General features: G+C 49.3%; 1 protein-coding gene across 1 annotated transcript in view; it reads left to right on the top strand.

The window, feature by feature from the left end:
- The window catches only part of LOC147099003 (chondroadherin-like protein), an 82,307-nt gene that overhangs the window by 53,193 nt on the left and 11,975 nt on the right, over window positions 1-17,139 (top strand). Inside the window, exon 4 of the mRNA XM_085969523.1 lies at window positions 14,516-14,682. Within this exon, the coding sequence (XP_085825649.1) occupies window positions 14,516-14,682 (167 nt within the window). The remainder of the gene's footprint in view (window positions 1-14,515; window positions 14,683-17,139) is intronic.

The raw sequence follows: 17,139 nt of genomic DNA, 5'->3' as shown, positions 1-17,139 counted from the left end.
CCCAGCCGCTGCTGAAGCCCTTGTTCATGCCTTTGCCACCTCCAGACTCAACTATTCGAATGCTCTACTAGCTGGCCTTCTGATGCGCTATCAATTACTCATAAAAGACTGAGAGTTAAGAGGGTAACTAAAGGCTTTTATTAACAAAAGAATGAAGGTCTGCCTCGAGTGGTCGACCGGTCCAGAATACAAAGGGGCTGGGGAGCAGTCACCTTTATACTAGGACTTGTGGGAGGAGTCAGCCGAGGCATGTCCAGGCATGTACACAGTGGAATACAAACAGTGGTTTACCACATTCACCCCTTGTTTAAAATTGAGTCCGGCGGGGTGAAGTGTATTAAAAGTTAGTGTATTGGAGTCTCTCCGGAGGTCTTGTCTGCCGCTGTGATCAGCGTGGCGACGGCAGGGGTAGTGGAGCTTCCGGCGTCGAGTCCCGCGTAGGCTGTGGCACAGGCGTGTCGTCCTCGTAGATGTCGAGCGGGTGGCTGGGCCCAGGCCTGCCGTCTGCCGGGGCTGGATATCGGATCGTGGGGGGGGGTGGTAGTGAGTAGTGGGTTACTGCGGCCCCCGAGGGTGCAAGGTCTCTTATGGAGACTGTGTCCTCCCGCCCGTCCGGGTATGCAATGTAAGCATACTGGGGGTTGGCGTGGAGGAGGTCGACCCTCTCGACCAGGGGGTCCGTTTTATGGGTCCTCACGTGCCTTCTCAGTAGGACCGGCCCTGGGGACGTCAGCCATGGCGGTAGCGATGTCCCCAATGTGGACTTCCTTGGGAAGACAAACATTTTCTCATGAGGGGTGGCGTTAGTGGCAGTGCAGAGCAGTGACCGAGTAGAGTGGAGCGCATCGGGGAGCACATCCTGCCAGCGGGAGGTTGGAAGGCCCTTAGACTTTAAGGCTAGCAGGGCGGCCTTCCAAGCTGTCGCATTTTCTCTTTCCACCTGTCCGTTCCCCCGGGGGTTGTAACTGGTGGTCCTGCTTGTGGCAATACCCCTAGTTAGCAGGTACTGACGGAGTTCGTCACTCATAAACGATGAGCCCCGGTCGCTATGGATATAGCTGGGGAAACCGAACAGGGTGAAGAGGTCGTTCAGACATTTAATGACCGTGGCACTGGTCATGTCCGGGCAGGGGATGGCGAACGGGAAACGGGAGTACTCATCAATAATATTGAGGAAGTACACATTGCGGTCGGAGGAGGGGAGAGGCCCTTTAAAATCAATGCTCAGGCGCTCGAAGGGGCGAGTGGCTTTTATCAGGTGGGCCCTGTCTGGTCTATAAAAGTGCGGTTTGCACTCAGCGCAGACTTGGCAGTTCCTGGTCATGGTCCTGACCTCCTCAATAGAGTAAGGCAGGTTGCGGGCCTTGATGAAGTGGAAGAACCTGGTGACCCCCGGGTGGCAGAGGTCATTGTGGAGGGCCCGCAGTCTATCGATCTGCGCGCTGGCGCAGGTGCCACGCGATAGCGCATCCGGGGGTTCATTGAGCTTCCCGGGCCGGTACAAGATCTCGTAATTGTAGGTGGAAAGTTCGATTCTCCACCTCAAGGTCTTGTCATTTTTGATTTTGCCCCTCTGCTTGTTGTTAAACATGAAAGCAACTGAACGTTGGTCAGTGAGCAGGGTAAATCGTTTTCCGGCCAGGTAGTGCCTCCAATGACGCACAGCCTCCACAATCGCCTGGGCCTCCTTCTCAACAGCGGAGTGTCTGGTCTCTGGGCCTTGGAGGGTTCGTGAAAAGAAGGCCACGGGTCTCCCCGCCTGATTGAGGGTAGCGGCCAGGACAAAGTCGGACGCGTTGCTTTCCACCTGGAAGGGGATGGATTCGTCCACTGCGTGCATGGTGGCTTTGGCAATGTCTTCCTTGATATGGTGGAAGGCTAAGCGGGCCTCTGCCGTCAAGGGAAAAGAGGTGGACTTGATCAGCGGATGGGCCTTGTCCGCATAGTAGGGGACCCACTGGGCATAATAGGAGAAAAACCCTAGGCACCTCTTCAGGGCCTTGAGGCAGTGGGGGTTCCATAAGGGGACGCATCCGGTCGGGGTCGGGGCCGATGACTCCGTGTTCCACAACACAGCCAAGGATGGCGAGGCGGTTTGTGCGGAATATGCACTTCTCCTTGTTATATGTCAGGTTCAGGAGTTGGGCGGTGCGGAGGAATTTTTCGAGGTTTGCATCATGGTCCTGCAAGTCACGGCCGCAGATGGTCACATTGTCCAGATATGGGAAAGTGGCCTGCAACGCATTTTGATCTACCATCCGGTCCATCTCCCTTTGGAAGACGGAGACCCCGTTGGTGACGCCAAAGGGAACCCTAAGGAAGTGATAGAGGCGGCCGTTTGCCTCAAAGGCAGTATACTGGCGGTCCTCAGGGCGGATAGGGAGCTGGTGGTACGCTGATTTCAGGTCAATGGTCGAGAAGACGCGGTACTGCGCGATCTGGTTGACCATATCAGCTATGCGGGGGAGTGGGTAGGCGTCCAGCAGGGTGTAGCGATTTATTGTCTGGCTGTAGTCGATGACCAGGCGCTGCTTCTCGCCGGTCTTAACGACCACAACCTGGGCTCGCCAGGGGCTGGTGCTGCCCTCAATAATCCCTTCCTTCAGGAGCCGCTCCACTTCGGTTTTAATGAAAACCCTGTCCCCGGCACTGTATCGCCTGCTCTTTGTGGCGATGGGCTTACAGTCGGGGGTGAGGTTAGCAAACAGTGGGGGGGGGGGGGTGACTCTGAGTGTGGAGAGGTTGCACCTGGTGCGCGGCGGGCAATTTGGGAGCTGCTGGCTGCGGACTGTGAGTGGGGGTAGGGGTCCACCGTACGCCATCGTAACACTTTTAAGGTGGCACTGAAAATTTAACCCCAGCAGGACGGCAGCGCAGAGGTCGGGCAGGACCAGAAGTTTAAAATGATCGTACACGGTCCCGTCTACTACGAGTGTCACTACGCAGTAGCCGCCGATGTCCGCCGACTGGGACTCGGAGGCCATAGAAATCCGCTGGTGCGCAGGCAGGACTGGGAGAGAGCAACGCCGCACCGTGTCGGGGTGGATGAAGCTCTCCGTGCTCCCAGAGTCAAAAAGGCAGGTTGTATCGTGGCCATTTACCTTAATGTCCATTGTGGAACTGGCCAGCTGGTGCGGTCTCGCTTGGTCCAGTGTAACGGATGCCAGCGTAGGGGTCGGTGTGTCACTGCGGGTATCAGATGAGGCGGTGTTGGGGGCCTGCTGCGTTCCGGCTGTCATCCAAGATGGCGGCGTCCATGATTCCCATGTGGCTGGAGGCGTCCAAAATGGCTGCTGTACCGGTGGTTCACACATGGCCGGGGAGGCCCAAGATGGCGGCCCGCATGGCCCACACGCGGCGCTGCTGGTGTTCGGGGTGGCTTTGGCCCTGCAGACATTAGCGTAGTGTCCCTTCTTCCCGCAGCCCGAGCAGATCGCGTTTTTCGCCGGGCAGCGCACTCTGGGGTGTTTTGCCTGGCCACAGAAGTAGCATTTCTGGCCTTGGGGCACTGCTGTCTGGCCTTGGGACACTGCTGCGGTAGTTGGGCCGTTGCTGGGGTGTGGCTGGGGTGGCACGGCGCTATGAGGCGGTCCTACCGTGTCCCAGGCTGTCATTCCCCGCGGCGTCCACGGTGCAGAGGAGTAGGCATCCATGCCCCGGTAGGCTGCATCCAATGATAGTGCGAGTTCAGAGGCCTTGTTGAGGTCGAGGTCACTCTGCTCCAACAGTCGCTGTGGCCCGCTACAAAAGCGTCCCGGATAAGTTCCTCTGTGTACACGGCGGCCTTTACATCCTTACAACCACAGGCCCGGCCAAGCACAGACAGTGCCTGAAGGTATTCCACGGTCGATTCCCCAGGTTGTTGTTTACGACTCCCCAGAAGGTGCCTGGCGTACACTTCGTTCACTGGGCGCGTGTACTGGTCCTTGAGGAGCTTGATAGCGTCCGCGTACGAGGTCGCGTCTTGGATGACCGAGTACACTCGGTGGTTCACTTTGGAGGTCAGGACATCCAGTTTGTCCTCGTCCGATTTGATTGCTGCGGAGGCGGTCAGGAATTTTTCGAAACACTTAAGCCAGTGAGTAAACTTGGTGGATGAGTCCGCCTCCTGATGATCTAAGTCCAGGCATGCTGGTGTGAGGATCTTCTCCATTATAAAAATTTTGTTAATAAAATTGATGCGCTATCAATTACTCATAAAAGACAGAGTTAAGAGGGTAACTAAAGGCTTTTATTAACAAAAGAATGAAGGTCTGCCTCGAGTGGTCGACCGGTCCAGAATACAAAGGGGCTGGGGAGCAGTCACCTTTATACTAGGACTTGTGGGAGGAGTCAGCCGAGGCATGTCCAGGCATGTACACAGTGGAATACAAACAGTGGTTTACCACACCTTCCACTCTCCATAAATTTCAGCTCATCCAACATAGAGTCATAGGCCTAGAAATTCGGTTGGTAGCGCCAGCGATTAGCGCCTAAAGAGCCCGAGAATTGGGGCGTTACCCAATTTTCGGGCAGGCGCAGTGAATATAGCGCCACCTCCCATATTGAGTATCCTTTTAGCGCCGGCGCTAACACTTTGCGCGCGCCCGCGGGCGCAGGCAGATCATGACGTCATTTCAGTGTGCAACGCCTTTTTGGCGCCCCGGACCGGATATTCGGTGGTGCCCGCAACCGTTCCGCCTGGCGCTATTAGTGACAGTTGGATGGAGCATTCCCAGGCCCTTCTCGGACTCGGGGGGCGCTATTTAAAGGGGACAGCACTAGTATAAAAGCTGCAGCCATTTGGGTTGGCCATTCTGATCGTTGCTGGAGAGAGTTGCTGACCTTCTGTTGGACAGTAATTTTCTCATTGAGCCTTCAGAGGCACTGGCACTGGCAGCTTGAGGGCCCGGCTCCCGAGCTGGTGATGCAGCATCTGAAAGCAGGGAGGTGGAAGAGTGGCTTTAGCAAAAGGACAGCTTGGCAGCAAGGGATGCCAGATTGCGGCAAGGCTATGACATGGGTCCACAGTGAGAAAGCATGCCTAGGGGGTTTGTTTGCTAGTGCTGTGGGGGAGGGTTTAAACTAAAATGGAAGGGGGTTGGGAACCTGAGCAGGGAGACAGAGGAAAGGGAAACAAGGATAAAAGCAAAAGATAGGAAGGAGAAAAACAAAAGTGGCAGTCAGAGAAATCAACGGTTTAAATCAAACATGGCCACAGTAAATAATCATTCTAATAGGTCAAAGAGCATTAAAAAAACAAGCCTGAAGGCTTTGTGTCTTAATACGAGGAGCATTTGTAATAAGGTGGATGAATTGGCTGCGCAAATAGAGGTAAACGAATATGATTTGGTTGGGATTACGGAAACGTGGCTCAAGGATGGCCAAGACTGGGAACTCAACATCCAGGGGTATTCGATATTCAGGAAAGATAGGCAAAAAGGAAAGGGAGGTGGGGTAGCATTACTGGTTAAAGAAGGGATTAACGCAATTGTAATGAAGGATATTAGCTCTGATGATGTGGAATCTGTATGGGTAGAATTGAGAAATACTAAGGGGAAAAAAACGTTAGTGGGAGTGGTATATAGACCTCCAAACAGTAAGGCGGAGGTTGGGGATGGCATTAAAAGGGAAATTAAAGAAGCATGCAATAAGGGCACAGCAGTCATCATGGGTGACTTTAATCTACATATACATTGGGCTAACCAAATTGGTAACAATACTGTGGAGGAGGAATTTCTGGAGTGTTTACGGGATGGTTTCCTGGACCAATATGTCGAGGAACCAACCAGAGATCAGGCCATCTTAGACTGGGTATTATGTAACGAGAAAGGATTAATTAGCAATCTTGTTGTACGAGGCCCCTTGGGTCGGAGCGATCATAATATGATCGAATTCTTCATTAAGATGGAGAATGAAGTAGTTGACTCAGAAACAAGGGTCCTCAATTTAAATAAAGGAAACTACGATGGTCTGAGGAGCGTGTTGGGTAGGATTGATTGCGGAATGGCCCTCAAAGAGGTGACGGTGGATAGGCAATGGCAAACATTCAAAGACCAAATGGATGAACTACAGAATTTGTTCATCCCAGTTTGGCACAAAAATAAAACAAAAAAGGTGACTCAACTGAGGGTAACAAGGGAAATTAGGGATAGCATAAGATCCAAGGAGAGGACATACAAATTGGCCAGAAAAAGCAATAATCCTGATGATTGGGAGCAGTTCAGGATTCAACAAAGGAGGACAAAGGGATTAATTAAGAAAGGGAAAATAGAATAGAGTAAGTTAGCAGGGAACATAAAAACTGACTGTAAAAGCTTTTATAGATATGTGTGAAGAGAAAAAGATTGGTGAAGTCAAGCGTAGGTCCCTTGCAGTCAGAATCGGGGGAATTTATAATGGGGAACAAAGAAATGGCAGACCAACTAAATACATATTTTGGTTCTGTCATCACAAAGGAGGACACAAATAACCTCCCAGAAATACCGGGGAACATAGGGTCTGATGAAAGGGTGGAACTGAAAGAAATCAGTATTTGTAGGGAAATGGTGTTTGGAAAATTGATGGGACTGAAAGCCGATAAATCCCCAGGGCCTGATAATCTACATCCCAGGGTACTTAAGGAAGTGGCCCTAGAAATAGTAGATGCATTGCTGGTCATCTTCCAGAACTCGATAGACTCTGGAACAGTACCCATGGATTGGAGGGTAGCTAATGTTACCCCACTATTCAAAAAAGATGGCAGAGAAAAAGCGGGGAATTATAGACCGGTAAGCCTGACATCGGTAGTGGGGAAAATGCTAGAGTCCATTATAAAACATGTAATAGCAGAGCACTTGGAAAGCAGTGACAGGATCGGACAAAGTCAACATGGATTTACAAAAGGTAAATCATGCTTGACTAATCTACTGGAATTTTTTGAGGATGTAACTGGTAAAATAGATAAGGGAGAACCAGTGGATGTGGTGTATTTGGACTTTCAGAAGGCTTTCGATAAGGTCCCGCATAAGAGATTAGCGTGCAAAATTAAGGCACATGGGATTGAGGGCAAGGTATTGACTTGGATAGAGAACTGGTTGGTGGTCAGAAAGCAAAGAGTTGGAATAAACGGGTCGTTTTCCGAGTGGCAGGCAGTGACTAGTGGGGTACCGCAAGGATCGGTCCTAGGACCCCAGCTGTTCACAATATATATTAATGATCTGGACGAGGGAATTGGATGTAATATCTCCAAATTTGCAGACGACACAAAGCTGGGTGGGAGGGTATGCTGCGAGGAGGATGTCATGAAACTCCAGCACGATTTGGACAGGTTGGGTGATTGGGCAGAAACATGGCAAATGCACTATAATGTGGATAAATGTGAGGTTATCCACTTTGGTGGCAAAAACAGGAAGGCACATTATTATTTGAATGGCAATAGATTGGGAGAAGGGGAAGTGCAAAGAGACCTGGGTGTTCTTGTGCACCAGTCGCTGAAGGTAAGCATGCAGGTGCAGCAGGCGTTTAAGAAGGCAAATGGTATGTTGGCCTTCGTAGCAAGAGGGTTCGAGTACAGGAACAAGGATGTCTTGCCACAGTTGTACAGGGCCTTGGTGAGACCGCACCTTGAGTATTGTGTGCAGTTTTGGTCGCCTTATCTGAGGAAGGATGTTCTTGCCATGGAAGGAGTGCAGCGAAGATTCACCAGGCTGATACCTGGGATGGCAGGAATGACGTATGAGGAGAGATTGTGTCGATTGGGCTTATACTCACTGGAGTTTAGAAGATTGAGAGGGGATCTCATCGAAACCTATAAAATTCTGTCAGGCCTGGACAGACTAGATGCTGGAAGGATGTTCCCGATGGTCAGGGAGTCCAGAACCAGGGGTAGGACATTTAGGACTGAAATGAGGAGGAATTTCTTCACCCAGAGAGTGGTGAACCTGTGGAATTCTCTGCCACAGAGGCCAGTTCATTAAATATATTCAAGAAAGAGTTGGATATATTTCTTAAGGCTAAAGGGATCAAGGGATATGGGGAGAAGGCAGGGGCAGGGTACTGAATTTCAATGATCAGCCATGATCTCATTGAATGGCGGAGCAGGCTCGAAAGGCCGAATGGCCTACTCCTGCTCCTATCTTCTATGTTTCTATGCTGGCGGGGGGAACAAGTGGAAGGAGACAGTTGTAAAAGGTGAGAACCTTACCATCGCTGTCGACAATGGGGTCGGCAGCTGCAGTGGTTACAGGACCACTCAGACGTCCTCCAAGAATCTGGTGGACTCTCTCCTCGAGATCTGTGAGAGTGACCACTTGTGGAGGTCCTCCACCGTTGCAAAACTGGTCTTTGCGAATCCTCGCCAGCTTGGACTGCAGGGGAAAGGAGGGGGAAGTTATGTTACATGATGCCCTGAGTGATCATCTCATGCCCCCCATGGTGGAAGAGCCCTTACATGATGCCCTGAGTGATCATCTCATGCCCCCCATGGTGCAAGAGCCCTTACATGACGCCTTGAGTCAAATGTGCATGTGTGTGCCCAGAAAGGGCCATGGGTGCTTGCTGGCAGATGGCCAATGGGGCACAGCCCACCCTGTAGCCATAAAGTCAGGTGCAAATGAAGGGATGCAGAAGTTTGCAGAAACAACACTCACCCTCACGACCCGAGTGAGGGCGTTGAATTTCTTTCTGCATTGGACAGGGCTCCTGGTCACCATGCTGCTGGAGTTGACCCTCTGGCATACATCCCTCCAAGCTCGTCGGTAGTCCTTATGATTCGGCCTCCTGCCATTGTCTGGGTAGAGAACAGCTCTCCGGCGCTCCACTGCGGCCACCAATTGCTCCAGAGCCTCATTGGTGAAGCGCTCTGCTCTCTGTCTCACCTTCTCCATCTGGTCCAAGTTTTTAGCGCCAGAGAAGGGCCTGCGCCGATTCTGAGGCCTACAAGGCGCAGAGTGTGGATGCTGAAGCTGACTGACCCACCCCTTTAAGAGCCGGCCGGTGCCTGGAAGTCTCGTGGTCATCGGCAATTGAGAGCACCTGCGCTGCGCCGTCCGCTCCGATATTGGGTTGCGCCGGAAGTTTAGCGCCTTAGGAGTCCCGTGTAATGCCTGAATTCGCGCCTCAATCACCTTTAGGGGCGATGCAACCCAATATCGCGCCAGGTGGCGATAAGTTGCGTCTGGCTATAAACTTTGCGCTGCGGCAATTCTAACGCCCCAAGCGGGGCTATACCCAATTTCTAGGCCATAGAGTCATAGAGTTATACAGCACAGAAAGAGGCCCTTCGGCCCATCGCGTCCGCGCCGGCCATCAAGCCCTGTCTATTCTAATCCCATTTTCCAGCGCTTGGTCCGTAGCCTTGTGTGCTATGGCGTTTCAAGTGCTCATCTAAATGCTTCTTGAATGTTGTGAGGGTTCCTGCCTCTACCACCCTTTCAGGCAGTGAGTTCTAGATTCCAACCACCCTCTGGGTGAAAAAGTTCTTCCTCAAATCCCCTCTAAACCTCCTGCCCCTTACCTTGAATCTATGCCCCCTTGTTATTGACCCCTCTACTAAGGGGGAAAGTTCCTTTCTATCTACCCTATCTATGCCCCTCATAATTTTGTACACCTCAATCAGGTCCCCCCTCAGCCTTCTCTGCTCCAAGGAAAACAACCCCAGCCTGTCCAGTCTTTCTTCATAGCTGAAGCGCTCCAGCCCAGGTAACATCCTGGTAAATCTCCTCTGCACCCTCTCCAAAGCAATCACATCCTTCCTATAGTGTGGCGACCAGAACTGCACACAGTATTCCAGCTGTGGCCTTACCAGCGTTTTGTACAGCTCCATCATAACCTCCCTGCTCTTATATTCTATGCCTTGGCTAATGAAGGCAAGTATCCCATATGCCTTTTTAACCACCTTATCCACCTGTTCTGCTGCCTTCAGGGATCTATGTACATGCACACCAAGGTCCCTCTGATCCTCTGTCTTTCCTAGGGTCTTACCATTCATTGTGTATTCCCTTGCCTTGTTAGTCCGTCCAAAATGCATCACCTCACACTTTTCAGGGTTAAATTCCATTTGCCACTGTTCCGCCCATCTGACCAACCCATCTATATCATCCTGTAGCCTGAGGCTTCCCTCCTCGCTATTTACCACCCCACCAATTTTCGTGTCATCTGCGAACTTACTGATCATACCTTTTACATTCACACTCTGCCGACTGTTTCCTATCCCGCACCAAGTCCCATTCGTCCAACACCCCTGTGCTCGCTGGCCTACACTGACTCCCATCCACCAATGCCACCATTTTAAAATTCTCATCCTCATGTTCAAACGCCTGCATAACCTCAGCCCGACCTACCTCTGTAACCCCCTGCAGCCCTCCAACCCTCCTCCAACTCTGGCTTCTTGTCCATCCCCCATTCCTTTCACTCTACCACTGGAAGCCGTGTCTTCAGCTGCCTGGGCCCTAAGCTCTGGAATTCCCTCCCTAAACCTCTCTGCCTCTTGCTCCTCCTTTAAGACCCGCCTTAAAACCTACCTCTTTGGCCAATCTTTTAGTCACCCCTCCTAATATCGCCTTCTTTTGTTCAGTGTTAATTTCTGTCTGATTGCTCTCCTGTGAAGGGCCTTGGGACGTTTTCCTACATTCAAGACATTCTATAAATCCAGTCCCACACCAACATCTCCATTGACTCTTAGCTGCTCTCTGAAGTGGACTAGCAAGCCAGTCAGTTGAATCACCACCTTCTCAGGACAGCTAGGGATGGGCAGTAAATGTCAGCAATGCCCACATCCCAAAAAAGAATCAAAGTTACAAAAGCAAAATACTGCGGATGCTGGAAATCTGAAATAAAAGCAGAAAATGCCGGAAATACTCAGCAGGTCAGGCAGCATCTGTGGAGAGTCAGAGTTAATGTTTCAGGTCGATGACCTTTCGTCAGAACTGGAAAAAGCCACAGATGTAACAGGTTTGGAATTCTCTACCCCAGAGGGCTGTGGATGCTGAGTCGTTGAGTATATTCAAGGCTGAGATCGATAGATTTTTGGACTCATGGGTCTTATGTTCATTAATTAATAGACATTCTTATTATGAACACAGCTAGCTTTTGCTAGACACTTTTATTGAGCACATGTGGACTAGGTACAGTATCTGTAGAGGCCTCCATCTTGACTGCTGCCTTGTGGGTAGCCTAGTGCCTCATGGGTAATGTAGTCTTAATATACATACAGCTGGGTACTGTAGTCTTATATATACAGCTCTACACAGCTGTACGGCTCCACCTAGTGTTCACTATAGAATGACATGTTATTGATCATTACATCCCCCTTTCTTTGAGGTTTAACAAAATCAATATCAATCAACTTTCAAGAAAACAACAAAGATAATATCAGTAACACTTTTGTTAGTGCTCTATAAACATAAACATTTTCAAAACAGTCAACACATTTTCAAAGCTTTACATTGTACTCAAAGATTAAGTCTATCGGGCTTTTTTACTTCACATGTGGATCTTCTCAACACGGGTAAGTCTGATGTGTCTTCATGAGATTGTTCTGGCGGTGAATGACAAGATGCAGCTGCGGCATTGTCATCAATCTGCTCTTGTATAGATCGAGGTCTCCTTGCGATCTTTGCTTGGAGAGGGTTTCAGTGTTTCCTTCACTCTTCATGCCATAACTCTCAATGTAGTCAATGCACTCTCGAAAAACTGCTGGCAGCTGGATCCCATCATACAGCATAGTCCTCTCAGCAGCCTCGGCTAATGGAACACCAAAGATTGGCCTGCTTCCTGCTCTGGTGCAGGCTTCTTCTTTTTCTTTTTCTCTTTCCACTGCTTAACAACATCTGCTGCGGTTATATCTTTGGACATTTTCTCCTTGTGTTTTTCCTCTTTGTGCTTTTCTTCCTTTGGCTTCTCTTTGACCTTCAAGTCTTTTTCTTTCTTCTTGGAGAAACTAGGCTTTTTGAAGACATGGGTACCCTTTGGCCTTTTCATCCTTGATGGGCTCTCTGCTTCATCACCTGAGTCATCTAGTCTGCTTATGGCACAGTTTATACGGTAGACTCTCTTGACCAGTTCTAAGCCTTCACAAGCTTTGTCACCTAGTATCGAATCAAGTCTTTCAGCCACAACAGAAAACATGGGATGATGCACTTTGTCTTTGACTGTCACTTTAAGTCTGCATACACCTAAGCTATCTATTTTCTGTCCATTATAGTTCTTCAGTAGTACTGACTGTTTCTGTATTTTGGGCTTTTCTTTCATATTTTTTATGTCACTCATACTGATTAAGTTTGCTTTTGCCCCAGTGTCCAGTTTCAATGTAGCTAATGCTCCATTTATCTGCAGTGGGATCATCCATTTGTCCTCTTTTACTGCACTGACGTTATGTTCAGCATTGTCCATTTCTGAGGGCTGCACATTTTCTGTATCCTTTTTGATATCGTCACATGACACCATTCGTACAAAAAATGTCTCACTTAAATCAGTGTCCTCAATTATATTAACTCGTTGCCCTTTCTTAGTTTTTACTTTTGAAAAGCATTGTTTGGCAAAGTGATTCTTTCCATTACACTTTGTGCACATTTTTCCAAACGCTGGGCATTGTCTTAACTGGTGTTTGTAACCACAGCGTTTACAATTAAAAATTTCATCCTCCGACTGCTTTTCATTTCTGTTCTGCCCACGTTTCTTCCCCTCGTAGGACACAGCACCGACAGCAGCATTATCACTCATTACAATCGCATCATTATTGATTTCACTGAAAGTCTTCACGTGCTTTCGAGCTAGCTCACTGGCTTGGCATATTTTCACCGCATTTTCCAAATTTAGTTCGGTTTCTCTCAACAGACGTTCCCTGACTTTTTTATCATGAATACCAAACACAATCTGGTCACGAATCATGGATGATTTCAGCTCAGAGAAATTACATGTCTGTGCTTTCAGTTTCAGATCAGTGATAAAGCTATCAAAAGTCTCATTTTGCTGCTGTGTCCGAGAACAGAAGATGTATCTTTTATAGGTCTCATTCTTTTTGGGAGAGCAATGTGCATCAAATTTTTTTAGCACATCTTCTAATTTTTCTCTGTTCTCCTCTGGATTAAATACAAATGTATTAAATACCTCTATTGCCTGTGGGCCTGCAACCGTAAGCAGCAACGCTATCTTCCTTGCATCTGGCTTCGTACCGAATCCGATGGCTGCAATGTAGAGCTCGAATTGTTGTTTAAAAGTCTGCCAATTGTAGTCGATGTTTCCTGTGAGTTTCAAATGCTCTGGTGGCTTCAAATTCTCCATGTCGCTTTTCACAATTTTCAGCAGATCTTCACCATCCTGGTACCATCTTATGTTCATTAATTAATAGACATTCTTATTATGAACACAGCTAGCTTTTGCTAGTTACTTTATTGAGCACATGTGGACTAGGTACAGTATCTGTAGAGGCCTCCATCTTGACTGCTGCCTTGTGGGTAGCCTAGTGCCTCATGGGTAATGTAGTCTTAATATACATACAGCTGGGTAGTGTAGTCTTATACATACAGCTATATACAGCTCTACGGCTCCACCTAGTGTCCACTATAGAATGACATGTTATTGATCATTACAATGGGGAATCAAGGGATATGGAGATTGTGCGGGAAAGTGGAGTTGAGCTCGAAGATCAGCCATGATCTCATTGAATGGCGGAGCAGGCTCGAGGGGCCGTATGGCCGACTCCTGCTCCTATTTCTTAAGTTCTTAAGCAAGTACAGAGGCAGGGAAAGGGAGGAGGGGAGGAAGGAACAACAGGGAAGGACTGTGATAGGGTAGAAGGAAGGAGAGATTAAAAGGGATGATGGTGCAAGGCAAAAGGGGGTGGTAATGGAACAAGTAAAGAGACCAAAGTTGGGTCTAGAGGAGCTGGAATTGGCAACAGCAGAACCATTACCAGCACCTGCTGTCCGAAAAAATTGGAGCAGAGGTCATGATAAAAGTTATTGTTGTTAAAAGTTATCCGTCTTTCGGATGAGACGTTAAACCGAGGCCCCGTCTGCTCTCTCAGGTGGATGCAAAAAATCTCACGGCACTATTTCGAGGAAGAGCAGGGGAGTTCTCTCCGGTGTCCTGGCCAATATTTATCCCTCAATCAACATCACTAAAACAGATTATCTGGTCATTATTGACGTAAGAAAACTACTAGGCACTTGGTCTAAGCGTTAAACAAAGCTTTAATCAACTGTTTTACAACATGGAGGTCTAGTTGTGTCCTTCACTAGTTCCTGTTGAGAATGTCCTGCGCAAGCTGGGCCCGTGCCCGAGTATTTATACTCTCCCTGGACAGCGCCACCCGTAGGCCACTCAGTATTATCATGAATGACTGATTCATGTCAATTATCACATTGCTGTTTGTGGGAGCTTGCTGTGCGCAAATTGGCTGCTGCGTTTCCTACATTACAACAGTGACAGCACTTCAAAAAAAGTACTTCATTGGCTGTAAAGCGCTTTGGGTGGTCGTAAAAGGTGCTATATAAATGCAAGTCTTTCTTTTTTGTTTTTCTTGTAATACTGGGCTGTTGGTTTCTCACGGCAGATCTCTGACGGGGCCTTTGACGGACTGAATGCTGGGCTACAGAGCCTCTACCTGGAGAATAACAAGCTGAGCTACATTCCCACCCTGAAACAATTCACCAACCTGCACACCATCGACCTCTCCAACAACCCTTGGGACTGTGACTGCCCGCTCCTTCACCTCCGCAGGTAAAAGCCTCTTAACAAGCATCTGTAACAAGGTTGTGACTTTCACTGATTGTGGTTTGTCTCTTAGAACGCTGGCAAGGCATCCAATTTCGATCCAAGAATCATACTGTCTGCTCAACTAGGCCTGTTCGCAATTCCAACATTTTTTGGTGATTCCCTCAGTTTTCTCTCCTCCTCACTTTAAAGTGCCTGGATAAACTGAGGTGTTTTTCAGATGATTAAAAGGAGTTGATAGGGTAGATAGGGAGAAACTATTTCCTCTGGTGGGGGGAGTCCAAAACAAGGGGCATAACCTTAAAATTAGAGCCAGGCCGTTCAGGGGTGATGTCAGGAAGCACTTCTTCACACAAAGGGTAGTGGAAATCTGGAACTCTCTCCCCCAAAAAGCTGTTGAGGCTGGGGGGGCGGGGGTCAATTGACAATTTCAAAACTGAGATTTTTGTTGGACAAGGGTATTAAGTGATATGGAACCAAGGCAGGTTGTAACGTCCGTGTGTAATTGAGACACGGACTGCAGAAGTTGGTTATAACAGGTGTTTACTGAATGGAGACAAAACTGGAACTACTATACAAAGTTACTACACAGGCTTATATACAGGGGTGGTCACTACTGGTACTGCAGTATACAGGGGCTGCAGAATATAGTTCCTTCTTCAAGGTACATACACTACACAGGTAGAGTTAAGGTACAGATCAGCCATGATCGAATGGAATGACAGAACAGGCTCGAGGGGCTGAATGGCCTCCTCCTGTTCCTATGTTCCTACAGTTTTGCAGGGGCAGAAGTTCTCTGGAACCCTGCCCTAGTGGCCAGTCTTCATATGTAAACCCAGACAGTATGTGGTGGGAGGCTATTTGACTATGCAGGGCATCACCGCTGAGCCCAATCCTCTCCTCTGCACACATCCACTTTGCAGCAGGAGTACTGGGAAGCGATCAGGAGCTGACTCCCTTCCCGGGAATCAGTTGCACAACGAGTGACTGCACTCTCAACCAGGGCTATGTGAGCCATTGAGACACAGAGAAAAGGAAAACTGCAGGAAGGACAGTAAGTGATGTAAAGGCGAGAAGGGGACTGATTAATACCAAGGGTTGGCGCACGGGCCTTTTAGCTCTGAGAACTAAGTTTGAATCCAGACCAGACCTGATGGGATGACAGTCTCTGCTCCCTGCTGGCAGTCAAGGCCCTGGGTGAAATGGGCTTGGGCCCATCTCAATCCAGTTTCTAGTGGGTGAAATTACAGAACATAAAGGGGGAACAATTGGGTGGTGCCCCTTTTAGGGCGCTAACTTCGCTGGGGTGCTAATTTTAGCGCCCCGAAAAAGTTAGCACCCCTCCGCCGGAAATTGAGTTATAGCACTGTGATGAAATATGCCATTCATCACTCATCTGTATTCTCTGTGTGATTGTGCCTGTGACTGTGGTTTAGTTTCAGTTTCATTTCCCTTACCTCAGTTCCGTTTCCTCACCTTGTATTGTATTGTGTGTAGGGCTCCGCCCATACCTGGCCCCTATGTAAGCAGGCTCAGCGTGCCTCACATCCAGTACTGCAGACCTCTGGATGGAAGACACCTCTCCACTGTGTGTTACCTTCTAAGTTAATAAAAGCCTTGTTTTGTTCCGCTAACATTGAGTCTCGGATTTATTGAGGCTCATCAATTTTATTAACTTACTTTTCAACACAATGGATCAACTCTTGAAACCCGAACATTTGGATTTGGACCAGCATGCTTCGGACGCATCGGCACGCTTCGGACACTGGTTTATGTGTATGGAATTCTTCCTGGACAATTCCGCAGCCGTCACAGGCGCTACGGACGCTGAAAGTATGAAACTCGGAATCCTGCGGAATTGGGTAAGCCACAGGGTTTACCCCCTCATCCAAGACGCCGACACGTACCCGGCCGCCTGCGACATCTTAAAGGCGCATTACCAGCAGCCTACGAATGAGGTGTATGCTAGGCATCTGCTCGCTACTCGCGCACAGCGACCTGGGGAATCGCTGGATGAGTTCCTAGTCACCCTGAAAACGCTTGGCAAAGACTGCAAGTGCCAAGACGTAAAAGCCGCAGTGTACACTGATGAGCTTGTTTGCGATGCCTTCATCACAGGCCTCAGCTCCACTTACATCCGGCAGAGACTGCTGGAAAAAACGGGATTGGACCTGAAACAGGCTGTGGACACAGCGTGATCCCTGGATGTGGCCCAGAGAAACTCGGACGCCTACTCTTCAGCCCGCGCCGCCCACGCCGCCACGTGTGCACCAAGGGCGCCGCCATCTTGGAAGGCATCTTCCCCGCCCGGCAGCCCGACACCGTCGGGGCCCCGCTCTCCCCCCAGAAGCCCTACGACAGCCGCGACGCATCGGGGACCCAACTGCTACTTCTGCGGGCAGTCGAAGCACACCAGAAACCTGTGCCCGGCGAAAGGCACCACCTGCTTTAAGTGCGGTAAGA

Source organism: Somniosus microcephalus, chromosome 28 (genome assembly GCF_052327205.1).
Source record: "Somniosus microcephalus isolate GS21.2 chromosome 28, FLI_Smic_1.0, whole genome shotgun sequence".
NCBI classification, from domain to species: Eukaryota; Metazoa; Chordata; class Chondrichthyes; order Squaliformes; family Somniosidae; genus Somniosus; species Somniosus microcephalus.
The sequence above is the reverse complement of the archived record's forward strand: the minus strand, read 5'-3'. Positions and strand labels throughout refer to the sequence as shown.